This window comes from Dama dama, chromosome 20, assembly GCF_033118175.1.
Source record: "Dama dama isolate Ldn47 chromosome 20, ASM3311817v1, whole genome shotgun sequence".
Lineage (NCBI taxonomy): Eukaryota > Metazoa > Chordata > Mammalia > Artiodactyla > Cervidae > Dama > Dama dama.
In genome coordinates, this window is record NC_083700.1 from 90,065,170 (window position 1) to 90,091,706 (window position 26,537).

Genomic DNA, 26,537 nt, shown 5'->3' on the forward strand with positions numbered 1-26,537 from the left:
CAGGCAGTAGCAGTTTACTCTTAGAAAAATGAAGAGAATTTTTAAAGAAAGGATACCTCAGGAGAGAGAAGCAAGTTTACAGGAAAGATGCGTGTCTCCCCCCATTACCTGAAGAACCAGGAGCCAACAGAAACTGTCAGCTGAACTTACTACTGGAAAGCTCTTTGTGGGGATTAGGCAATTAGGTTAAGCAATTAAAACAAAACCCAAAACAAAAAAGCCTAAGAGGAACCACCTCTAAGAAAGAATTAAATTTTATTTCTGCTTCAACAATAAGTACATCTGAGTTATTTTCCAAGTCTTACCTCCTGATAATGTCCTTAAAACCAAAATCTCACATATCTTTAGTTATGATCTTGGAAATCATATGTTTAGCTTTAAAACCATGGTTTTAAGGCTCAAATCTTATAGCAATGGTGCTCAGGCACCTCATATTTAGTTTCATTAGTCACAGAATAGTGCCTACTGGCTACAGAGGCCCCAGTTTTTATGCTGATGAAACAGAGGCTTTTCACTCACCCAGAAGCTAGGTTTTGATAGTTTTGCCTTCTAAGGCATCAAACATGTCTTCTAAGGCCTTCTCCACACACTGGAGAAACTCACGGGCGTTGCGGCTTTGGTAGGTAGAGACATTGCAGCCCATCCAGTTGTCTTGAACAGCGTATGCAATGCCAAAACCATCAGGGACCACGGGGGCAAAGCAGCCGATGTTCACTGCTGTGCTGCTCAGTGTGCTGGTGGACAGGATGTTGTGGTTTATCTGCCTATATGCAGGGTCCAGGAACAGCTCGGGCATGCTGATCCCTTTGGCTGCTGCCAGGTACCGCAGAGCAAACAAGTGTCGATCAAAGCCCTGGCCTGTCAGAGACAAAATGGAAAATCAGACTCTCAGAACTGAAAGGGACCTCACTTAGTCACACCTCCCACCCAAGGTAGGAATATCCTTCACAGCAGCCTTGAGTGGAAGAAGGGTTTGTCAGCCTCTGCATTCACACCTCCACCTTGCTAAATTCTGGAGCAGTGCATTCTAGAATATTCCTTTTAAAAAAGCAGTGAACAGCTGAGCTAAAAATCAGTCTAAGATAAACCTAATATTTAAAATTCTGAGATTGAATCCGCTTAAACAGTCACAAAAAGTATGTGGAGAGCACACCATGGACTTAAAAACTAAGATAAAACCAAAAGCCCAAATCAAGTAAAAAGGACAAGATGAAGTCAGTGGAACAAAACAGAAAGGGTGTTTGACCAGGTTCTAATCTCAGCTTTCCTGCTAATTTGCTGTGTGATCCTGGGCTGGTGGTCTCAGCTTCCTACCTATAAAATAGAGAAGGCTGAGACCAGAATATCTTGGAGGTCGCTTTCAGTTCCAGGACTTTGCCATAGGAAAGGACTGGACTATGTGATCCTTCAGGTCCTTCCTAGGTCTTGAATTTTACCAGAAAGGAGCAAAATGATGCCACTTAGGTAGGGAAGAGCTTCTGAGATGGCCTATTTACATGCAGCCAACACACTACAACTGGGCTGAAGTAAGAGAGGCCGGGGGCTTAGAAACCCTGCATTGTCAAAAAGGAGGCTGACAACCAATAAATAATAGGAAGAGAGTATGTGACACAGCTGAAAGTGACCTTAAATGAGGACGGTGCATTTAAGTCAGACGCATCGCCCCATTCCTGCTCAGGGGGAGGGAATGTTCTGTCCCTAGTGGCTAGTCTGGCTGTTCAGACTGCCAAGGGAAAAATAATAATCAGTTGGCAGATGGACTAAGCCTAGGGAAGGGTGGAAATCAGAATAGTAGTGAGGCACACCCCAGAGCTGAGGGCGACAAGACCAAACGGCAGGCTCCCCAGCCCCGTCTCACCCATTGCTGCTTCTCTGGTCAGCTGGTTGTGGTACGTGGAGCACTTGGCCATCATCTGCTGAAGCTCTCCAGCGCTGTGCTTGGAAGGCTCCCTGACAAAGGCCTCAGAGCACCTCTTTGTGAAGACGGAGGCTGGGCGGATGGTCTCGGTGCGGCCGTGCTTGAATGCTGCAGTGCTACACGACTCGTAGGTGGCCACCGTCTGCCCGTATTGCCGCAGGAAGGCCATCTGGAAGGCCAGCTGAGCCATCGAGTCAGGGCTCAGCTTCTGCTTCTTCAGGAATTCTCTGCCTCCTCTCTGAAACTGGATGTAGTCAATGGTGAGGGTTTTCACGGTGGCATCAAATTTTTCCTTAGCAGCACTAATGCCAGTCTTTAAAGCATCGCTCAGCTTGAAGTTGAGTTTTTGTACGGCCACAGAAGAGTCAGTGCTGGCCGGCTGGCTCTGGGGAGTGATGGCAGGGGCCTGAGTGCTATCTTTAAACACATCATTAAAAAACCTGAGCACTGCAACCCCATCGCCCCAGGCATGCTCAAAGTGGATGGCAGCAGTGCCATCCTTGGCTATAATGAGGTTAAAGGATTTGTCAAACCAGCGGTTTGTGCCGTCACCGTGCAGCATGCTGTGGGACAAGTGGGCAAAGTCCTTAATGGGGAAGTCATCTAGGCAGAGACAGAACACAGCCGAGTCCACTTTCCTCAGGGTCTCCTCGTTGCCATCACTCACCAGCTTCTGTCTGAGCTCTGCCCAGATGTCCCGGTTCTCACTAGTCAGATAGCAAAGCGGAAACTCGGGGGCTGGGCTATTGTCTGACAGAATGTACTTCAGATGAGCCTGGATTTCGGAGGCACTCACAATGTTCCCATCTTGATCCAGGACATCAAAGATGTAGAAATTTCCTTTTCGTAGGACCAGGAGGTGTCTGGCCTTGTCATCGGTGAAGAGTTCATCTCGATGGGGTCTGGGTAAACGAGTTGAATTGAAAAGCCGAAAATACTGGGACATGTCCAGGGGATATGCATTGACCAAGTAGGCGCCATACCAAGACAGAAAGGAAGGCACAAAGCGTATGAATCTCTTGAAGGTATCAGTATCACTTTTGGCAGGGTTCAAATGGAACACTTCTGGCTCCAGAAGGTCAGCCCGAAGTGTCTTCAGAAACCGGATGGCAGAGACAGTCATGTTGGTTGCCCGAGTGAGCTGATCATTATACTCGGACTTTGGATCAGGTTTGAATGACATAAACGGATTAAAGTTCAGGACAACAGAATCTCGAGCAGTTAAATACATATCAAACCAGGGGCCTAAAAAATAAAAATGAACAATAAAGAGTTCATAAAGAGAGAATGTGAGAAAGAAAAAAAAAATCAAGCATATTCAGAAGAAATGACATTTACTTTCAGAGGATGGAATTTTCTGATTTTTTTTTTTTTTTTTTTTTTTTGCTTTGCAATAATTCAAAAACATTAAATGGGATCATATAATATGTGGTCTTTTGCATCTGACTTCTATCACTTATGGGCTTCCCAGTGGCTCTAGTGGTAAAGAACCCACCTGCCAATGTAGGAGACACAAGAGATGTGGGTTCGATCCCTGGGTCAGGAAGATCCACTGCAGTACAAAAAACAACCCACTCTAGTATTCTTGCCTGAAAAATTTCTTGAACAGAGGAGCCTGGCGGACTACAGTCCATGTGGCTGCAAAGAGTCGACATGACTAAGCAATTGAACACACACTCTATCACTTATAATAATGTTTTGGAGATTCATCCACACTGTAGCATGTATCAGTTCTTCGTTTCTTTTTATTGCTAAGTAATGTTCCAATAATATACTGTATCTTGTTTATCCATTCATCTGTAGATGGGCATTTGGATTGTTTCCACTTGTTGGTTATTATAATTTAGCGCTTTTTTGTGTGTGGACATATGTTCTCAGTTCTCTTGGAAGATACAGCTAGGAAAGTAGCTAGGTCATATGGGAAGTCTTTGACTTTTTGCTTTTTGACTGAGATTTTTTAAATTTTTTTTTCTTTTTTTAATTGAAGTATAGTTGATTTACAATGTTGTGTTAGTTCAGGTGTAGAGCAAAGTGATTCAGTTATACATATGCCTAGTCTTTTTCAGATACTTATCCATTATAGATTATTACAAGATATTGAATATAGTTCCTTGTGCTATATAGTAGGTCCTTGATGTTTATCTGTCTTAGATATATTGGTATCTGTTAATCCCAAACTCCTGATTTATCCCTTCCCCACCACCTTTCTCCCCTTTTGGCAATCATAAGTTTATTTTCATGTCTGTGAGTCTGTCTCAAACATGTTTTAGAAATAAGCTCATCTGTATATTTTAGATTCCACATGTGATGGTTATCTTTCTCTGACTTACTTTAGTATATTTGATAATCTCTAGGTCCATCCATGTTGCTGCAAATGGCATTATTTCATTTTTTGATAGCTGAGTAGTATTTCATTGTGTGTGTGTGTGTGTGTGTATACACACACACATACACCCCACATCTTCTTTATCCATTCATCTATTGATGGACATTTAGGCTGCTTTCATGTCTTGGCTATTGTAAGTAGTGCAGTTATGAACACTGGGGAGCATGTACCTTTATGAAGTAGAGTTTTTCTCTGGATATATGCCCATATATATGCATATATGTTGGATCATATAGTAACCCTATTTTTAGTTTTTAAAGGAACCTCCATACTGTTCCCCATAGTGGCTGCACCAATTTACATTCCCACCAATAGTGTAGGAGGGTTCCCTTTTCTCCACACCCTCTCCAGTATTTATTATTTGTAGATCTTTTTAATGATGCTTATTTTGATTGATGTGAGGCAATACCTCATTTTTTTTCTCAAATAATTAGTGATGTTGAGCATCTCTTTATGTGCCCATTGGCTATCTCTATATGTCTTCTTTGGTGAAATGTTTATTTAGGTCTTCTTCCCATTTTTTTGATTGGGCTGTTTGTTTTTTATATTGAACTGTATGAGCTGTTTGTACATTTTGGAAACTAATCCCTGTTGGTTACATCATTTGCAAATACTTTCTCTCATTTCACAGGTTGTCTTTTTGTTTTGTTTATGGTTTCCTTTGCTGTGCTTTCAAAGCTTTTAAGTTTAATTAGGTCCCACTCACTTATTTTTGCTTTTATTTGCATTACTCTAGAAGAGAGACCTAAAAAAAACATTGCTATGGTTCATGTCAAAGAGTATTCTCCTTATGTTTTTCTCTCGTAGCTTTATAGTAACTTATCTTATACTTAGGTCTTTAACCATTTTGAGTTATTTTTGTCTATGGTATTAGAGAATGTTCTAACTTCGTTCTTTTACATGTAGTTGTCCAGTTTTCCCAGCACCACTTATTAAAGAGACTGTCTTGTCTCCACTGTATGTTCTTGCCTACTTTGTGATAGATTAATTGACTGTAGGTGTGTGGATTTATTTCTGGGCTCTCTATTCTGTTCCACTGATACATAAGTCTGTTTTTGTGCCAATACCATCAATCACATGCACACCCTTTGTTCAGCCTGGCCATACTCCAAGCCCTTTGGGCTGTTTCGCCATAGCCAAACCATGTCCTACCCCTGGGTCTGCCCTCTGAAACCTAAGTTTCAGCACCCAGTCGCTGCTCACACCAGCAGGCAGGTGTCTTGGGCTCAGAAGTGAGGCAATATGGCCTGGACCATCTGTGGGGTCTCTCTACCCTGCAGGGTGGCAAGCCAGCCCCTACACTCTCCTCTCCAGCCTCTGAAGCTCCCTATCTGTTCTGGTGCATCTCATAGTCTGTGAAGGAGGTTGCCAGGGTGAGGGAAGTGGTCATCTTTCACAGCTCCCTCCCAGGAGTGCAGCTCCTGTCCCACTTCCTCTTCTCCCTTTTCCCTTCATCCTACCCAGTTAAGTTGGGACCTTCCTTGCAGCTTTGGTTGTATGGGATCTTCTGCAAGCTTTCAGTAGATATTCTGTGAGAACTGTTCCATACGTAGAAATATTTCTGACATATCTGTGGGAGGAGGTGAATTCCATGTCCTTCTACTTCACCATCTTGAACCAGAACTCTATGTTTAATCTTTTGAGGAATTGCCAAGGTGTCTTCCAAAGGGCCTGCGCCATTACCACCAGCAGTGTACAAGAGTTCCAATTTCTCCAAATCCTCAGCAACATCTGTCACCATTCAGTTCAGTTCAGTTGCACAACTGTTTCCGACTCTTCAAGACCCACTGGACTGCAGCACACCAGGTTTCCCTGTCCATCACCAACTCCTGGAGCTTTCTCAAACTCATGTCCATTGAGTCAGTGATGCCATCCAACCATCTTGTGCTCTGTTGTCCCCTTCTCCTCCTGCTTTCAATCTTTCCCAGCATCAGGGTCTTGTCCAAAGACTCAGCTCTTCAGATCAGATAGCCAAAGTATTGGAGTTTCAGCTTCATCATCAGTCTTTCCAATGAATATTCAGGACTGATTTCCTTTAGGATGGACTGGTTGGATCTCCTTGCAGTCCAAGGGATTCTCAAGAGTCTTCTTCAACACCACAGTTCAAAAGCATCAATTCTTCAGCGCTCAGCCTTCTTTATGGTCCAACTCTCACATCCATACATGACTACTTGGAAAACCATAGCTTTGACTAGATGGACTTTTGTTGGCAAGTAATGTCTCTGCTTTTTAATATGCTGTCAAGCTTTTCTTCCAAGGAGCAAGCATCTTTTAATTTCATGGCTGCAGTCACCATCTGCAGTAATTTTGGAGCCCAAGAAAATAAAGTCTTTCACTGTTTCCATTGTTTCTCCATCTATTTGCCATGAAGGGATGGGACCAGATGCCATGATCTTCATTTTTTTTTTAATATTGAGTTTTAAGCCAGCTTTTTCACTCTCCTCTTTCACTTTCAAGGAGAGGCTCTTCAGTTTCTCTTTGCTTTCTGCCATAAGGGTAATGACATCTGCATATCTGAGGTTATTGATATTTCTCCTGGCAATCTTGATCCCAGCTTGTGCTTCATCCAGCCCAGCATTTCACATGATGTACTCTGCATATAAGTTAAATAAGCAGGGTGACAGTATATAGCCTTGACGTACTCCTTTCCCGATTTGGAACCAGGCTGTTGTTCCATGTCCAGTTCTAACTGTTGCTTCTTGACCTGCATACAGATTCCTCAGGAGGCAGGTCAGGTGGTCTGGTATTCCAGTCTCTTTCAGAATTTTCCACAGTTTGTTGTGATCAACACAACAATTTATTTGATGTAGTCAATAAAGCAGAAGTAGATGTTTTTCTGGAACTCTCTTGCTTTTTTGATGATCCAATGGATATTGGCAATTGGATCTCTGGTTCCTCTGACTTTTCTAAATCCAGCTTGACCATCTGGAAGTTCTTGATTCACATACTGTTGGAAGCCTGGCTTGGAGGAGAATCTTGAGCATTACTTTGCTAGCGTGAGATGAGTGCAATTGTGCAGCAGTTTGCATGTTCTTTGGCATTGCCCTTCTTTGGGATTGGAATGAAAACTGATCTTTTCCAGTCCTGTGGCCACTGCTGAGTTTTCCAAATTTGCTGCCATTTTGAGTGCAGCACTTTTGCAGCATTATCATTTAGGATTTGAAATAGCTCATCTGGAATTCCATCACCTCCACTAGCTATGGTCATAGTGATGTTTCCTCAGTCCTGTTTGATTTCACATTCCGGATGTCTGGTTCTAGATGAGTGATCACACCATCATGGTTATCTGGGTCATGAAGATCTTCTTTGTATAGTTCTTCTGTGTATTCTTGCCAACTTTTCTTAATATCTTCTGCTTCTGTTATGTCCATACTGTTTCTGCCCTTTTTTGTGCCCATCTTTGCATGAAGTGTTCCCTTGGTATTTCTAATTTTTTAAAAAGATCTCCAGTCTTTCCCATTCTATTGTTTTCTTCTATTTCTTTGCATTGATCACTGAGGAAGGCTTTCTTATCTCTCCTTGCTATTCTTTGGAACTCTCCATTCACATGATGTATCTTTCCCTTTTTTCTTTTGCCTTTCACTTCTCTTCTTTTCACAGCTATTTGAAGGCCTCCTCAGACAACCATTTTTCCTTTTTGCATTTATTTTTCTTGGGGATGGTCTTGATCACCGTCTCCTGTACAATGTCACAAACCTCCATCCATAGTTCTTCAGGCACTCTGTGTATCAGATCTAATCCCTTAAATTTATTTGTCACCTCCACTGTATAATCGTAAGGGATTTGATTTAGGTCATATCTGAATGGTCTAGTGGTTTTTCCTACTTTCTTCAATTTGAGTCCAAATTTGGCAATAAGGAGTTCATGATCTGAGCCATAGGCGGCTTTTGACCTTGTTTTTGCTGACTGTATAGAGCTTCTCCATCTTTGGCTGCAAAGAGTATAATCAATCTGATTTCAGTATTGACCGTCTGGTGATGTCCATGTGTACAGTCATCTCTAGTATTGTTGTTAACGTTACTGTCAGTCTTATTTGATTGGAGCCTTTCTAGTGGATAACCATCACTGTGGTTTTGACTTACATTTCTTTAATATTTATTACTTGCTTTTTTCCTCCTCATTCTGTTTTCCTCCTTAACACTTACAGAAATAAAAAATAGTAATTCCTCACTTGCATTCACACTGAAACAGAACAGTTGTTAATCCCCACCCCTCTTGTGCTTCACCTCCTTTCAGGAACAACATCCATATGTGACTGTCTCCCAAAAATGACAGAAAGTTTTCGCCATCATTCTGTGTACTATATACATTACTTCCTCTTTTAGGAAATAATTAAAAGGCAATTAGAAGTAACTTAGTGCATATGAGCCACTCAAACTAGCCCTCTGTATTCCTGTGGATGCTTGTAAAAATTCCAGAAGCAGTATCTTATTAGCAAACATGTTTTCAAGGGAAGTTCCTGGTTGGATTAGCAAGCATGGGTGAACTCTACAAATATGGGGTATCTTCAAGGGGAAGAAGTAGTTTTTATACATAAAGCATTGGGGAAGGATTAATGGACAAAAATTTATCTATTATTCATTTGTTGATCCATTCATTCCTTGAGAATCAGTGCCATGCCAGGCCCTGGGCCTGAGGATAGAGCATGGACTTCAATTCAGAAGAACTCTGGTGAAGGAGATAAACAGAATTAAAATAGAATGCAATTCATTAAAATGGGAGTAAGACAGATTTGATGAAAGAAGACACGAATTTATGCTTCTGATCCCTTGAGTAAAAGAATTTTAAAGAGACATAAGCCAATAAGGCAAAGAGAATGAGAGAGAAGAAAAGAACAAATATTGGAAATTGCAAAATTATCTAGCAGAGTCAGAGAAAGCCAACCCTAAGTTGGCAGCAGAGAAAGCCAGGAAACAATATGACTTAAACAGCAGAACTCCAGATGGCTCAGGATGTAGTAGCCTAGGTACATCTGATTGAAGGGCTGTTTAATTAGAACCCCACTCCCCAGATTCCCTCCCTACTCCAGTAGAAGATTTAAGTTTTATTCACTGGAAAAAGTAAAATTGGGAGACATAAGTCACAGATGAGAACTCAAGTCTTCTTCCCTTAATCCCACTCCTGCAACAGCAGCAACTAGGAATATACCTTTTGTCAGTTAACTGGAAAAGCCTTCCCTAAGAAGTCTAAATAACCCAAAGCCACCTTAGGGGCGCCCAGAGGAAGTGGTTTAGCTGATCACATTACAGTGAAGCTGTGACTGACAAGCCCACTCTCATCTATAGAAATTCCCACAACTTTTAATATCTCATTCAGGTCTAAGACAACAGGGAAGGGTTATGAAACATCTGAAGAAAGAAAAGAGGGTAAAACAAACAGGAAAAAAAGCAAACTGGAGAAAGACCATTAAGGAAAATGAGAAGTTAAAAAAAAAAATTCCCAGATAAATTATTAGGCACATAGAAAGCAAAACAAAAGAAGGTATAATTATTAATTATAGAGAAAACAAAGTTAGTATGGAAAAGGAAAAACAATTCCAGTGTGCTACACAACTCAGCTGACAACAATGTTTACATGATTGTAACAATATAAACACTACCCTGGTGGCACAGTCGGTAAAGAATCTGCCTGAATTGCAGGAGACCTGCATTCAATCCCTGGGTTGGGAAGATCCCCTGAAGAAGGGAATGGCTACCCACTCCAGTATCCTTGTCTGAAGAATCCCACGACAGAGGAGCCTGGTGGGCTACAGTCCACAGGATCACAAAGAGTTGGACACGACTGAGTGACTAAGCACAGCATAGCACACTGTGACAATAAGGGGATGGAAATGTGCTGAGGATACAAGAGACCGATAAAGCCTAATCTTTTACAGTGAGGCATCAATAGATAATGCCTAAAACTAAAAAAGATATATTGATATGAGTAAGTAATTTAGAGAATGGGGCAAAATGAGAAGTGAGAAATTAAGTCAAGGTCAGGAAACTGCTGCTTCTCATAACAAGCATGAGAAAACGATTTGATTCTTTAAATGATATGCATGTATAACCTTACTACAAACATAAACTGAGTTAAAAGAAGTGCAGTGGGAACAGAAGTGGAAGCAACCAACTCTGAATGGGAAGGGCTGAAAGGTTTCATAGAAAAATCATCCTACCCAGATCTGGTCTTTTCTGCTTTTTTAAATTGAGATGTAATTGACATATAACATTATATTAGCTTCAAGTGTACAACATAATGATTCGATATTTGTGTATATGTAAAATGCTCAGCATATCCATCACCATACACACTTATAAAAATTTTTTTCTTATTAGAATTTGTGAGATCCATACTCACAGCAACTTTCAAATACACAATACAGTATTAACTATAGTCACCAAGTTGTATATTGCATTCAACTGGAAGTGTTTATCTTTTGATCCTCTTTACCACTTTGCCAGCCCCCTACTCCCAACCTCTGACAACCATCTTAACTGGGTCTTAAAGGAAGAATTTTCCAGGTAAAAAAAGGTGGTGGGAGCAACATGGATTAAGGCCCAGAAGAATGAAAAGACTAAGGGGTCGAGGGAAGAAGCTACTCAGTTTTGCTGAAGCATGGGTGTGTCAGGGAGGAGGGTAAGAAATGAGGCTGGAGCAGGCAGCTGGGCCAGACAACGAAGGACCTAGAATGATACATACAGGACCCAGGACTAAATCCTGCATCCTTTTCAGACAGAACCAATGATTAGGTTCTGTCCTGATCCTATCTACAGAGCAGGCAAGCCACTGCTCTTGACCACAGACTCCAGACAACACCTCAGTGGAGGAAGAACTCACTCAGCCTTAATGTTCACCTCAGGAAGAGAGGATGAGACAACACTTCACAAATGTTTTTGGTCTCAGCAAAAACACCTGTGAGACCAAAGCAGGAGAGAAGATGCCCTGCTTTCCATTATGGAAGGCTCTGGAAATACCATATTCACAGCCATGCCTACCCACCTGAAATGTAGCTTGTATGTTTATTCTGCTTGTCCTGAGCGACCAGCTGCTCATGTAGTTCTTTTCCAATTCCAGTTTCAAAACTCTTACATAACTGTTCTGTTTTCCTGAAATGTTCAAGAAAAGACATAATCAAACCATGACAGGGAATAGGTGGTTTTAGATTCATGGCCACAAATGCATCACAGAACATTGGGTTCCCTAGCATATCCCTAGAATCTGGGAACTGAGACCAGAAAGTACCTCTAGTCAGAAGAAGAGAATCAATCTAAGCAGATAAATCTAAGATATTTTCTTAAAATGACGGATCAGAAGGATGAGTCCATATCTCATAAAACAACGTGTAATCTAGGAGGCAGCTTGACATGGAGAAAATGACTCCAAAAGCTTTGGAGTCAAGAATAGCTAAGTTTGAATTCTAGCTCTGTTACTTTCAAATTGTATGACCTTGGACAAGTTACTCGATCTTTCTCAGTCTCAGTTTCTTTATACGTTAACCCAGAAATATACCACCTTACATGATTTTTAAAATATTTATAAAGCTAAGGATTTAGGATAATTTGAAAAGTAATACTTAATAACAGGTAGCTATTAAATCATTACCATGTCAAGAGAAGCTTCAAGTGACTAATATGGAATATTTAAAAGCAGTGGATTAGCTTCCCTGGTGGCTCAGTGATAAAAGAATCTGCCTGCCAATGCAGGAGATATGGGTTCAGTTCCTGGGTGGGGAAGATCCCCTGGAGAAGGAAATGGCAACCCACTTCAGTATTCCTGCCTGAAAAATCCCATAGACAGAGAAGCCTGGCAGGCTACAGTCCATGGGGTTGCAAAAGTGATGGACATGACTTAATGACTAAACAACAACAAAAACACAGTGGACAGTTCGTCTGTTTTTTTCCATCACTGTCCATTGAAGGACTCTATGTGATTCTAATGACAAGGCCAATGGTCTGCACAACAAATTCCCATTGTGGAAAAAGAGTACCACACCAGGATACAACAGCCTGATGGAATCCATTTTTTTTTTTTTTTTTTTTTTACAATATCCAATATTATTTTCCACTTCCAGGCTGAATTAGTTTCCCACAACTGCCAAGACAAACTGCCACAGACCAGATGGCTTAAGACAACAGAAATGTATTTTCTCATAGTTCTGGAGGCTAGAAGTACAGAATCAAGGTGCTGACAAGACCATATTCTCTCTGAAGACTCTCGGGGAGAATCTGTTCCAGGCCTTTCTCTTCGCTTGTGGTGTTATCAGGTATCCCTGGCATTCCTTAGTCTGTTACTATACTCCAACCTGCCTCTGTCTTTACATGGCTGTCTCTTTATCCCTTCTAAGGACTGGAATAAGGACTAAGCCTTCTCTATTAATAGTATGACCTCATCTTAACAGACATGAGTTTGAGCAAGCCCTGGGAGTTGGTGATGGACAGGGAAGTCGGGCATGCTGCAGTCCACAGGGTCACAAAGAGTCAGACATGACTAAGTGACTGAACTGAATTGCTCTTAACTAATTACACATACAACTACCCTCTTTCCAATAAGGTCACTGAGGTTTTTGAGAAGGGAGTGAATTTAGGGGGCATACTATCCAACCCAGTACATAAGCTCACCAAGCAAACTTCTGGTCTGCCACTTGCTCTCCTCAATGAAGCTCCTTGTCAAGAGAACATGCCCTCTGCAAATGACCAGTGCCAGCTAGCTGATGAGGTAAAATCTGCCAGGGCAGTACAAATTTGGCATTCTAGTGTCTAAACCATTGCCTATTCAGTCAAGTTAAAGAGTCTCACCTTAGGGCTTGGTCAGCCCTTCATGAGTGAAAATCTATTTCCTGAACTTGCAAATTTAAAGACTAGGTCTCAGGTGCCTGAGGACCCAGTCAAATCATAGACACACCCCAAAGATTGGTCTGCCACCACTTGTCAGCTACTCCTGAACCACCCAACCACGGTCATTTGGGTTTCTCAGCATTTACCTGAACTGGCTGTCATCCAACAGAGGCTTCTGTGCACTGAGGTATCTCCTAATGGTGTCTTCAAGTTTGGGAATAGGTAGCCTGGGGAGAAACAAGGTCAGTGTAATGGTGACAAGATGTGGAAGAGGTTAGTTAGCTTGCCAACCCAAACTCATAAATAATTACTGGATAATTAAATTCTTTCAAAAAAAAAAACAAACCACAAAAAAACAAAACAGGAAGCCTAAGCCACTGACAAATGAGAATAGATGAATATAAGTATCAACGGTACTCCTTTTATAGTCTAGGTAGAAGAATAACCTTTTAATGTATTAATGATGATTTTCATAAGCTAAATTAGTAAATATACTAACAAATTCAAAATGGGGAAGCAGAAGCAGCCAAAATATTTCTGGTTCCTGCCACAATTAGAATACCTGTGTTAACTCTGTACCGGCATGGATTTTAATTCTACCCTTACTTTGAACAACAGTCTTTTTCTCTAAGATGAAAAAAAGTTCTATTTTTAAAATTTATTGGTGTATTTTTGACAGAGAATCATACAAAAGAGAAACACAGGTCTATCCATGGGCCAGCCAACCAAGGGATGGACAGTCAAGTCATGCCCAGCTCACCAGGAGTCCTGTGAAGAATGGATATTCTTGGGTTATTATGCTTAGTGAAATAAGTCAGACAGAGAAAGACAAATACTGTATGATATCATTTATATGTGAAATTTAAAAATAAAACTAGTGAATTTAACAAGAAACACAGATATAGAAAACAAACGAAGTGGTTACTAGTGGGGAGAAGGAAGCAGTGAAAGGCAAAACAGGGGTAGGGGGTTAAGAAGTACAAACTACCATGTACAAAATAAGCTACAGGGATGTATCGTATAGCACATCGAATGCAGCCACCATTATATATTAATTATAAATGGAGTACAATCTTTAAAAATTATCAGTCACTATGTTGTACACCTGAAACTTATATAATACTGTAAATCTACTATATCTCAATTTTTTAAGTGTCAATTTTATGGCATGTGAATTATAACTCAATAAAGCTGTTAGAAATTTTTCTAAATAAGTTATGTTCATCTCTGGTGATCAATTTTTCCCTCAGTAAAATGAAGGAACTGAAAGAGACTGTTTCTAAGGCTCCTTTACAATTCTGTGACCACAACCTCAGGAATTGTGTTGATCCATCCAGTGGCAAGGCAGCAGAACTACACAGTGGTGAAGAGGGCACACTCTGGCATCATCACTCACAGCTATGTGACTCTGGGCATGCTGCTGCTCTGCACGTAACTTTCCTCATGCATAAAATGGAGATGATACTAATACGTACTTTCCAGTGTTGTATGCAAATCCGATGAGGCACCACATGTCACAGACTCAGAACAGTGCCTGGCACACAGTAAGCACTTGATTGTTCAGTTGCTCAGTCATGTCCCATTCTTTGTGACTCCATGGACTGCAGCACGCCAGGCTTCCCTGTCCTTCACCATCTCCTGCAGCTTGCTCAAACTCATGTCCATTGAGTCAGTGATGCCATCCAACCATCTCATCCTCTGTCATCCCCTTCTCCTCCTGCCTTCAATCTTTCCCAGTATCAGGGTCTTTTCTAATGAGTCGGCTCTTCCCATCAGGTGGCCAAAGTATTGGAACTTCAGCCTCAGCATCTGTCCCTCCAATGAATATTCAGGATTGATTCCCTTTAGGATTGACTGGTTTGATCTCCTTGCTCTAGAAAGGACTCTCAAGAGTCTTCTCCAGCACCACAGTTCAAAGGCATCAATTCTTTGGCGCTCAGCCTTTATGGTCCAGCCTTTATGACCCGACTCTCACATCCGTACATCACTACTAGAAAAACCATAGCTTTGACAATACGGACCTTTGTCGGCAAAGTAACATCTCTGCTTTTTAATACACTGTCTAGGTTTGTCATTGCTTTTCTTCTGATAAATACATTTTTTTTTACTTACTCAGTCGTCAAGTCCTATTGATTCAAACCCTGCTCATGTTCCTAGGGAACTAGCTCCTCATCTCTCCCTCAGTGCCTGGAATGGGGTTTCACCATATTGGTGTTTTGCCTACCCCAAACTTTCTCACTTCTTTTAGTAATAGCACCCTTTCTATTTAAGTCCCTGCAGTTCAGGTAGAGCTGACTCCATGCCCAGCTCCCAGGGGTGGGCTTAAAGCTTACTGGTTCAGACTCAATGAGACCTAGCAAGAACCTAAAGACTTAACTATAGCAGTTTTGGGTTTTTTTAAACTGTTAGGATGAGGAAGGGAATCTCTAACATCTGAGTTACTAAGAAATGACTGTGAAAGCTATGCCTTAGGTGATGGCTGCCACTATGGCATCATGAGGAGAAAGCCTACCTGAGCATGGAGTCACACAAATGAAGAGTTGAGTGGGAAGGCAAACAGGGTCTTGATGACATCATTTGGACCTCTTAACCCAACCTGGATTTTTCAGGTCTGTGGGTTCACACACTCCTTTTGGTTAAAACCAGTGTAATTGGGGTTTCTATAATTTGCTACCACAACGGCCCGTACTGTGGCCTTTTCAGTATGTGCACAACCCTTCCTCCACAGTTCCTCAAGAACACCAAAAGTGGTTTCAAAGGCACAGCTGAAGTTCCTTGAGCTCCTTGAGGGGTTATTCACCAGGTGCCTTGAAAAGAGCTATAGAGCTAAAGCCTTGAGAGAGACCTGGCAGGTTCATTTTAACCATGTGGGTTCTCTTTCCCCACCCTCTATCAAAGAACTCCATCCCCATCTAAACACCATTTGTTACAATAAAGATGGAAGAAAAGTTAGCACCAACCGGATTTATCTCCTGTCTAAGTGACTCTTGATATCAATACCTAAGAAGCCTCCAAGCAATAGGTGTTTTATTATTCTCCCTGCAAGAACACAGGGAGGGCACAGGAGGGCCGAGAGGAGTTACTCCACGTTCAAGGTCAGGAGGGGTGGCCGTGAGGAGATACCCCTCGTCTAAGGTAAGGAGCAGCGGCTGCGCTTTGCTGGAGCAGCTGTAAAGAGATACCCCACGTCCAAGGTAAGAGAAACCCAAGTAAGACAGTAGATGTTGCGAGAGAGCATCACAGGGCAGACATACTGAAACCATAATCACAGAAAACTAGCCAATCTGATCACACAGACCACAGTCTTGCCTAACTGAATGACACTAAGCCATGCTGTGTGGGGCCACCCAAGACGGACGGGTCATGGTGGAGAGGTCTGACAGAATGTGGTCCACTGGAGAAGGGAATGGCAAACCACTTCAGTATTCTTGCCTTGAGAACCCCATGAACAGTATGAAAAGGCAAAATGATAGGATACTGAAAGAGGAGCTCCCCTGGTTGGTAGGTGCCCAATATGCTACTGGAGATCAGTGGAGAAATAACTCCAGAAAGAATGAAGGGATGGAGCCAAAGCAAAAACAATACCCAGTTGTGGATGTGACTGGTGATAGAAGAAAGGTCCGATGCTGTGAAGAACAATATTGCATAGGAACCTGGAATGTTAGGTCCATGAATCAAGGCAAATTGGAAGTGGTCAAACAGGAGGTGGCAAGAGTGAATGTCGACATTCTAGGAATCAGTGAACTAAAATGGACTGGAATGGGTGAATTTAACTCAGATGACCATTATATCTACTACTGTGGGCAGGAATCCCTTAGAAGAAATGGAGTAGCCCTCATGGTCAACAAAAGAGTCCGAAATGCAGTACTTGGATGCAATCTCAAAAAAGAGAGAATGATCTCTCTTCGTCTCCAAGGCAAATCATTCAAAATCATGATAATCCAAGCCTATGCCCCAACCAGTAATGCTGAAGTAGCTGAAGTTGAACGGTTCTATGAAGACCTACAAGACCTTTTAGAATTAACACCCAAAAAAGATCTTCTTTTCATTATAGGGGACTGGAATGCAAAAGTAGGAAGTCAAGAAACACCTGGAGTAACAGGTAAATTTGGCCTTGGAGTACAGAATGAAGCAGGGCAAAGGCTAATAGAGTTTTGCCAAGAGAATGCACTGGTCATAGCAAACACCCTCTTCCAACAACACAAGAGAAGACTCCACACATGGACATCACCAGATGGTCAACACTGAAATCAGATTGATTATATTCTTTGCAGCCAAAGATGGAGAAGCTCTATACAGTCAGCAAAAACAAGACTGGGAGCTGACTGTGGCTCAGATCATGAACTCCTTATTGTAAAATTCAGACTTAAATTGAAGAAAGTAGGGAAAACCACTAGACCATTCAGGTATGACCTAAAGCAAATCCCTTATGACTATACAGTGGAAGTGAGAAATAGATTTAAGGGACTAAATCTGATAGAGTGCCTGATGAACTAAGGATGGAGGTTCATGACATTGTACAGGAGACAGGGATCAAGATCATCCCTAAGAAAAAGAAATGCAAAAAGGCAAAATGGTTGTCTGAGGAGGCCTTACAAATAGCTGTGAAAAGAAGAGAAGTGGAAAGCGAAGGAGAAAAGAAAGATATACCCATTTGAATGCAGAGTTCCAAAGAATAGCAAGGAGAGATATGAAAGCCTTCCTCAGTGATCAATGCAAAGAAATAGAGGAAAACAACAGAATGGGAAAGACTAGAGATCTCTTCAAGAAAATTAGAGATACCAAGGGAACATTTCATGCAAAGATGGGCTCAATAAAGGACAGAAATGGTAGGGACCTAACAGAAGCAGAAGATATTAAAAAGAGGCGGCAAGAATACACAGAACTGTACAAAAAAGATCTTCACAACCCAGATAATCACAATGGTGTGATCACTCACCTAGAGCCAGACATCCTAGAATGTGAACTCAAGTGGGTCTTAGGAAGCATCACTACGAACAAAGCTAGTGGAGGTGATGGAATTCCAGGTGAGCTATTTAAAATCCTAAAAGATGATGCTATGAAAGTGCTGCACTCAATATGCCAGCAAATTTGGAAAACTCAGCAGTGGCCACAAGACTGGAAAAGGTCAGTGTTCATTCCAATCCCAAAGAAAGGCAGTGCCAAAGAATGCTCAAACTACTGCACAGCTGCACTCATCTCACACGCTAGTAAAGTAATGCTCAAAATTCTCCAAGCCAGGCTTCAGCAATACGTGAACCATGAACTTCCAGATGTTCAAGCTGGTTTTAGAAAAGGCAGAGGAACCAGAGATCAAATTGCCAACATCTGCTGGATCATTGAAAAAGCAAGAGAGTTCCAGAAAAACATCTATTTCTGCTTTTTTGACTATGCCAAAGCCTTTAACTGTGTGGATCACAATAAACTGTGGAAAATTCTGAAAGAGATGGGAATACCAGACCACCTGACCTGCCTCTTGAGAAACCTGTACGCAGGTCAGGAAGCAACAGTTAGAACTGGACACGGAACAACAGACTGGTTCCAAATAGGAAAAGGAGTACGCCAAGGCTGTATATTGTCACCCTGCTTATTTACCTGATATGCAGAGTACATCATGAGAAATGCTGGGCTGGAAGAAGCACAAGCTGGAATCAAGATTGCTGGGAGAAATATCAATAACCTCAGATATGCAGATGACACTACCCTTATGGCAGAAAGTGAAGAGGAACTAAAAAGCCTCTTGATGAAAGTGAAAGAGGAGTGTGAAAAAGTTGGCTTAAAGCTCTACATTCAGAAAACTAAGGTCATGGCATCTGGTCCCATCACTTCATGGCAAATAGATGGGGAAACAGTGGAAACAGTATCAGACTTTATTTTTGTGGGCTCCAAAATCACTGAAGATGGTGACTGCAGCCATGAAATTAAAAGACACTTACTCCTTGGAAGGAAAGTTATAACCAATCTAGATAGCATATTAAAAAGCAGAGACATTACTTTGCCAGCAAAGGTCCATCTGGTCAAGGCTATGGTTTTTCCAGTGGTCGTGTATGGATGTGAGAGTTGGACTATGAAGAAAGCTGAGCACCAAAGAATTGATGCTTTTGAACTGTGGTGTTGGAGAAGACTCCTGAGAGTCCCTTGGACTGCAAGGAGATCCAACCAGTCCATCCTAAAGGAGACCAGTCCTGGGTGTTCATTGGAAGGACTGATGCTGAAGCTGAAACTCCAATACTTTGGCCACCTCACGCGAAGAGTTGACGCTATGGAAAAGACCCTGATGCTGGGAGGGATTGGGGGCAGGAGGAGAAGGGGACGACAGAGGATAGGATGGCTGGATGGCACCACCGACTCGATGGACATGAGTTTGAGTAAACTCTCGGCGTTGGTGATGGACAGGGAGGCCCGGCATGCTGTGATTCATGGGGTCACAAAGAGTTGGCCATGAGTGAGTGACTGAACTGAACTGAACTGCAAGAACACAGCTATAAAATCTTTTGTAGTTTTACACACTCTAGTTATTATTCTGGTAAAATCATTCTGGTTGTCAAGACAATTTATCTGCAGAACATGCCTTTGGGGCTCAGAGCATTACTGTTTCTGTTATCCTCCACACCTTGGAAATTCGGGCCTCACCTGCCTCCCATGTGAATTCTAGAGAACGTGCCCATTATGTCTTGAACACCAGCTATCATCTAAAGTGATTAGGGGTTAAAAGAAATCACAAGATAATTGACAATGACTGTGGGTCAACTACAGGCCTAAAACAGTGGCCCATTACCATTTTTTTAAAGACACAGTGCCACTACCCCAACCCAGCCAACACACAGACACACACACACCAGCCCAACTCTAGTAACTTAGGGCCCAAGTGATGATTCTTTTTTGAGCTGGGCCTGCCATCAACTTCTCAAAATTTCTGAACACGTCATGCATTTTCAGACTTCTGTGTCTTAGCACGTGCTGTTCTATCCTTCCCTCGCTCCTCTCAGGTGGTTATCTTCAAATTCCAACTCAAATATCACTTCCTCTACGAAGCTTTCTTTCCCTGCCAGGCACTAAGTCACTCCCACCAGCACACTCATACAATGCAATATGCAACAAATATTTAAGGCAGTTATAGTACTTGAAATATCTACTGAGTACTTGCTATATGCTTGGCTTTGTGCTAAGTGTTTTATATCAGAGTATTAAACTTTAACTACCCTGAGAGGGAGGTAATATTAACACCCCATTTTTAGGTTACATGATTTCCTCACAGCCATGAACCTATTAAGTAGAGCTGGATTAAAAATCAAATCTGACTCCTATCTCATGACCGTAACCACCATGAGATGCTGCTTCCCACTGATCCATTATACCATAACTATATCTGGTTACCTGTCAAATCTCCCCCACTATACAGTAAGCTCCTCACCATGACTGATTGGTCTCCAAATTCATGTCAATCAGTGTTTACCAAGTTAATAATGTAAATGTGTAGGTCAGGTTGATCCACCCTTTGTCTTCTCCAGACTTGCAGTTTTATATTCTGAGATTAACTGTTCAGTGCATACAACATAACCCTGAAAAAAAAAAACACTTAACTGAACTGCACACCTAAAATTAGTTAAAATGGTAAATTTTATGTTTTGTATATTTGACCACACTAAAAAAGAACAAAGAAAAAGATCATAATAGCTGGAAACCAAGCAAATGATACTGCAAGGCTTCCTAGAAGAAAGCAAGTCCAAAGTCACTTGATTAAAAGGCAGTGATATGACAGAAAAAGGGTAAGGGAAGAAGGAAGGTCCAGCTGGACCACCTAATACTGATACTAAGAGGCTAGTCCTTCTCTTGCCAAGTAACAAGAGAAGATGCCAACTATTTTGGCATTTTACCTCACTCTACCCTCACAACAGCCCTATGAACTGTGCATTCTGATACTACTTTGCAGGTAAGAACTAGGGCTCAAAGAAGTTGACACAACTGCCTGAAGTTATAAAGAGTGTCAGATCCGGAATCTAAAACTAAGTTCTACCAGACTTCAAGCCTGGGCTTTTCATTAAGTGTGATATCTAAATGAGTGTAAAGATAATACAATTTATCTCTCCAGAATCTCAGAGATAAGGAATCTCATCTAACTCTCAACATACAGGTGAGGAAGTGAAGGCCTGAGGGAGTCACTGTTTACAGAGTTATACGCAGATGATGGGTGCTACTATTTGTAGCTCCACGGTATTTGTTCTGCAGAGTGAAAGAAATGATCTTCATATTCCTTGACTTTAATATTCTTCTCAGCTTTCCAATTCTACACTGGAGAAAATCCCTCTGATCTTAAACCTGGGTGGGGCCCAGGCCTATCTAAAAGTTAAAGGCCAACTTTAACTTTGTGAAGTAATTAGCCTCCAACTAATAAAAAAAAAAGAAAGAAAGAAAGAAAATAAAAGTTAAAGGCCAACTGCTGCTGGGCTTGGCAAGCAAAGACAGACTCTTGTCATCCCTCACCTTTCCCCTACATACAGGCTCAGCTCAGACACAGGAGGTCAAGGCTTATCTCACAGGAACAGGGACATTTTGTTTCTCTTCCCAGACCTCCTACCAAATTTAAACAGCAGGTTGGGACTAGATAATCTCATTTTAGTCTGTTTTAAGAAGTTTGCACACTGTAATTTCACAAGAATCACCTCAGATGATATTCCTGAGAAGGTGAGGGTGGGCAGTTAAGGGTTAGGGGTTCCTGGTTGTAGAGAAAAAGAGCAACCTAGTAGTTGTGGGGGTGTCTGTGACAATCTTGGTTCTATTTACAACGAGAGTTGGTCTCCAACCCCTGGACTGCGACATCCCTGACAGGCAGCTTGGTTAGAAAGGAAGTAAATAGGATTTTTGAAAGAAATTTGGAACTTTGCACTAGGAACTGACTGGTAAGCAGGTAGAGAAGTTAAAGTTTGATTGTAGAGGGTGAAGGAATTTGGGGAAACTGCTAATACTGGAGGAGACCTGGCAGCTTAATTTAAGGGTGGGAGTTCAAAGACTGGGAAAACTGGAAGTTGAATTAAAGAAAATACTGGGTTAGGGAAGGAGAGAGGAAGATGTATTGGGACTGTTTCATAGAGAAAGTAGATTCTGGAAGAAGTGTTAAGGTAGTAGCTATGGTTAAGAGGCATAGAATTTGGGTGGGCTCTGGATCTAATACACTTCAGTATTCTTGCCTTGAGAACCCCATGAACAGTATGAAAAGGCAAAAAGATAGGACACTGAAAGATGAACTCTCCAGGTCGGTAGGTGCCCAATATGCTACTGGAGATCAGTGGAGAAATAACTCCAGAAAGAATGAAGAGATGGAGCCAAAGCAAAAACAACACCCAGTTGTGGATGTGACTGGTGATGGAAGTAAAGCCTGATACTGTAAAGAGCAATACTGCATAGGAATCTGGAATGTCAGGTCCATGAATTAAGGCAAATTGGAAGTGGTCTAACAGGAGATGACAAGAGTGAACATCAACATTTTAGGGATCAGCGAACTAAAATGGACTAGAATGGGTGAATTTAACTCAGATGACCATTATATCTACTACTATGACTCGATGGACATGAGTTTAAGTAAACTCCGGGAGTTGGTGATGGACAGGGAGGCCTGGCATGCTGCAATTCATGGGTTGCAAAGAGTCGGACACGACTGAATGACTGAACTGAACTGAACTGATGGGCAAGAATCTCTTAGAAGAAATGGAGTACCCATCATAGTCAACAAAAGAGTCCAAAATGCAGTACTTGGATGCAATCTCAAAAAAGACAGAATGATCTCTGTTCGTTTCCAGGACAAATCATTCAATATTACAGTAATCCAAGTCTGTGCCCTGACCAGAAATGCTGAAGAAGCTGAAGTTGAACGGTTCTATGAGGACCTACAAGACCTTCTAGAACTAACACCCAAAAAAGATGTCCTTTTCATTATAGGGGACTGGAATGCAAAAGTAGAAAGTCAACAGCTACCTGAAGTAACAGGCAAATTTGGCCTTGGAGTACAGAATGAAGCAGGGCAAAGGCTAATAGAGTTTTGCCAAGAGAATGTACTGGTCAATAGCAAACACCCTCTTCCAACAACACAAGAGATGACTTTACACATGGACATCACCAGACGGTCAATACTGAAATCAGATTGATTATATTCTTTGCAGCCAAAGATGGAGAAGCTCTATACAGTCAGCAAAAACAAGACTGGGAGCTGACTGTGGCTCAGATCATGAACTCCTTATTGTAAAATTCAGACTTAAATTGAAGAAAGTAGGGAAAACCACTAGACCATTCAGACATGACCTAAATCAAATCCCTTATGACTATACAGTGGAAGTGACAAACAGATTCAAGGGATCTGATAAGTCTAATAGACAGAGTGACTGAAGAACTATGGACAGAGGTTCATGGCACTGTACAGGAGGCAGTGATGAAGACCATCCCTAAGAAAAAGAAATGCAAAAAGGCAAAATGGTTGTCTGAGGCTGTGAAAAGGAGAAGCAAAAGGCAAAGAAGAAAAGGAAAGATATACCCATTTGAATACAAAGTTCCAAAGAATAGCAAGGAGAGATAAGAAAGCCTTCTTCGGTGATCAACGCAAAGAAATAGAGGGAAACAATAGAATGAGAAAGACAAGAGATCTCTTCAAGAAAATTAGAGATACCAAGGGAACATTTCATGGAAAGATGGGCTCAATAAAGGACAGAAATGGTATGGACCTAACAGAAGCAGAAGATACTAAGAAGAGGTGGGAAGAATACACAGAAGAACTGTACAAAAAAGATCTTCATGACCCAGATAACCACGATGGTGTGATCACTCACCTAGAACCAGATATCCTGGAATGCGAAGTCAAGCAGGCCTTAGGAAGCATCACTACAAACAAAGCTAGTGGAGGTGATGGAATTCCAGTTGAGTTATTTCAAATCCTAAAAGATGATGCTATAAGAGTCCTGCACTCAATATACTAGCAAGTTTGGAAAACTCAGCAGTGGCCACAAGACTGGAAAAGGTCAGTTTTCATTTCAATCCCAAAGAAAGGCAATGCCAAAGAATGCTCAAACTACCGCACAATTGCACTCATCTCACACGCTAGTGAAGTAATGCTCAAAATTCTCCAAGCCAGGCTTCAACAGTATGTGAACCATGAACTTCCAGATGTTCAAGCTGGTTTTAGAAAAGGCAGAGGAACCAGAGATCAAATTGCCAACATCCATTGGATCATCAAAAAAGCAAGAGAGTTCCAGAAAAACATCTACTTCTGCTTTATTGACTATGCCAAAGCCTTTAACTGTGTGGATCACAACAAACTGTGGAAAATTCTGAAAGAGATGGGAATACCAGACCACCTGACATGCCTCCTGAGAAATCTGTATGCAGGTCAAGAAGCAACAGTTAGAACTGGACATGGAAAAACAGACTGGTTCCAAATAGAAAAAGAAGTACATCAAAGCTGTATACTGTCACCCTGCTTATTTAACTTATATGCAGAGTACATCATGAGAAATGCTGGAGTGGATGAAGTACAAGCTGGAATCAAGATTGCTGGAAGAAATACCTCAGATATGCAGATGTCACCATCCTTATGGCAGAAAGTGAAGAGTAATTAAAGAGCCTCTTGATGAGGGTGAAAGAGGAGAGTGAAAAGTTGGCTTAAAGCTCAACATTCAAAAAACTAAGGTCATGGCATCTGGTCCCATAACCTCAGGGCAAACAGATGAGGAAACAATGGAAACAGTGATAGACTTTATTTGGGGGAGCTCCAAAATCACTGCAGATGGTTACTGTAGCCGTGAAATTAAAAGACGCTTGCTCCTTGGAAAAAAAGTTATGACCAACCTAGACAGCATATTAAAAAGCAGAGACATTACTTTGCTGACAAAGGTCCATCTAGTCAAAGCTGTGGTTTTTCCAGTAGTCATGTATGGATGTGAGAGTTGGACCATAAAGAAGGCTGAGCACCGAAGAATTGATGCTTTTGAACAGTGGTGCTGGAGAAGACTCTTGAGAGTCCCTTGGACAGCAAGGAGATCCAACCAGTCCATCCTGAAGGAAATCAATCCTGAATATTTATTGGAAGGACTGATGCTGAAGCTGAAGCTCCAATACTTTGGCCACCTGATGCGAAGAACTGACTCATTGTAAAAAACCCTGATGCTGGAAAAGATTGAAGGTGGGAGGAGAAGGGAACGACAGAGAATGAAATGGTTTGGATGGCATCATGGACTCAAAGGTCATGAGTTTTAATAAGCTTTGGGAGTTGGTGATGGACAGGGAAGCCTGTTGTGCTGCAGTCCATGGGGTCGCAAAGAGTCGGACACAACTGAGCAACTGAACTGAACTGAACTGGATCTAAGGTGAATAAAGTAAGATTTGAGGAGGAGTACTGAAGATGCTGTCTAGAATTCTTTGAGGGTGGGCTGAGGTTGCAGGGAGTAGTGTGGGTTAGGGAGGATATTTTAGGGGGAGGACAGTGGGGAGTGTTGAGTAAAGTTTGGTAGGGGTGAAAGGTTTCCAGAAGACTGGACTTAGAATGCTGAGGACTTGGAGGGCAAGGTAAATATCTAAGTCAGCTTGGGGGACTGACGGGTGCTAAAACAGAAGAGGACTGGAGACATGGGGAGTGGGGCTGAGGGTTCTGGCAGCAGCTGTGAAAAAGGTGGTGGTGGGAGAAGTTGAAGGAGAGTAACTATCAGTATTATGTATCAGGAACTGGCTGATCCATATTCTGGGCAGGAATTTGGGGGACACCCTAGCTGGAAGCATATGAGTAATGTTGGACATATGCAGGTTGTGCATTTTTTCAGAGAGCAATGTGAGGGACGATTAGATATCTGATTGGAAGCTGAGTTTCTGGAGGAGTCTGAGAGGAGTTCAAGAGAGAAAATCTGAGAGAACTATGACGGGGGCGGGAGGGGGGCGGAGGGGAGCGGGTGGATTCTGGAAGAAGAACTTGAGCCTCCTAAAGTTCCAGTGCGACGGGATTTTCAGACTGGAGAATGCGGCAGCATCCCAGGTAAACCTCTGGGGATGCAAGAGGGTTCGGTAAAAGAGACAAGAGTGACTGGAGAAAGACTGGGGCCGAACCCCCGGCTGGCTGTGGGCGACGGGAACCTGGAAGCCGGGCTCACCTGGGCAGGCTGTCCTGGTAGTGCATAGTGGGCACGATGCTGCGCTGCAGGTACTGGCTGGGCTCCGAGCCGGTGCTCAGGAGCCGACAGGGGGCTCCCGGGCCAACGGCAAGGCCCCGGGACCAGGAGCGCAGCAGCAGGCGGACCACCATCGTCCCAGGAGGTGGCAGCAGCTAGAACGTGGAGAATTTGGAGTTCTGGTGTACGGAGATCGGACCGCGTCCCTCAGCGGCCCGCGACGATCGTCAGCTACTACAGTACACTCTGTGCCCTTCCGCGGGGCCACTTCCGGC

At 42.2% G+C, this 26,537-nt stretch overlaps 1 protein-coding gene across 1 annotated transcript; it reads right to left on the reverse strand.

Moving 5' to 3' along the window:
- Positions 1-238: 238 nt before the first annotated feature.
- On the reverse strand, positions 239-26,537 carry CPT2 (carnitine palmitoyltransferase 2). Its single transcript, XM_061121861.1, has 5 exons — positions 26,245-26,537; positions 13,267-13,347; positions 11,286-11,392; positions 1,859-3,163; positions 239-858 (listed from the first exon to the last, which is right to left on the reverse strand). The coding sequence occupies exons 1-5, from the start codon at positions 26,394-26,396 to the stop codon at positions 527-529; spliced, it is 1,977 nt and encodes a 658-aa protein (XP_060977844.1). The 5' UTR covers positions 26,397-26,537; the 3' UTR covers positions 239-526.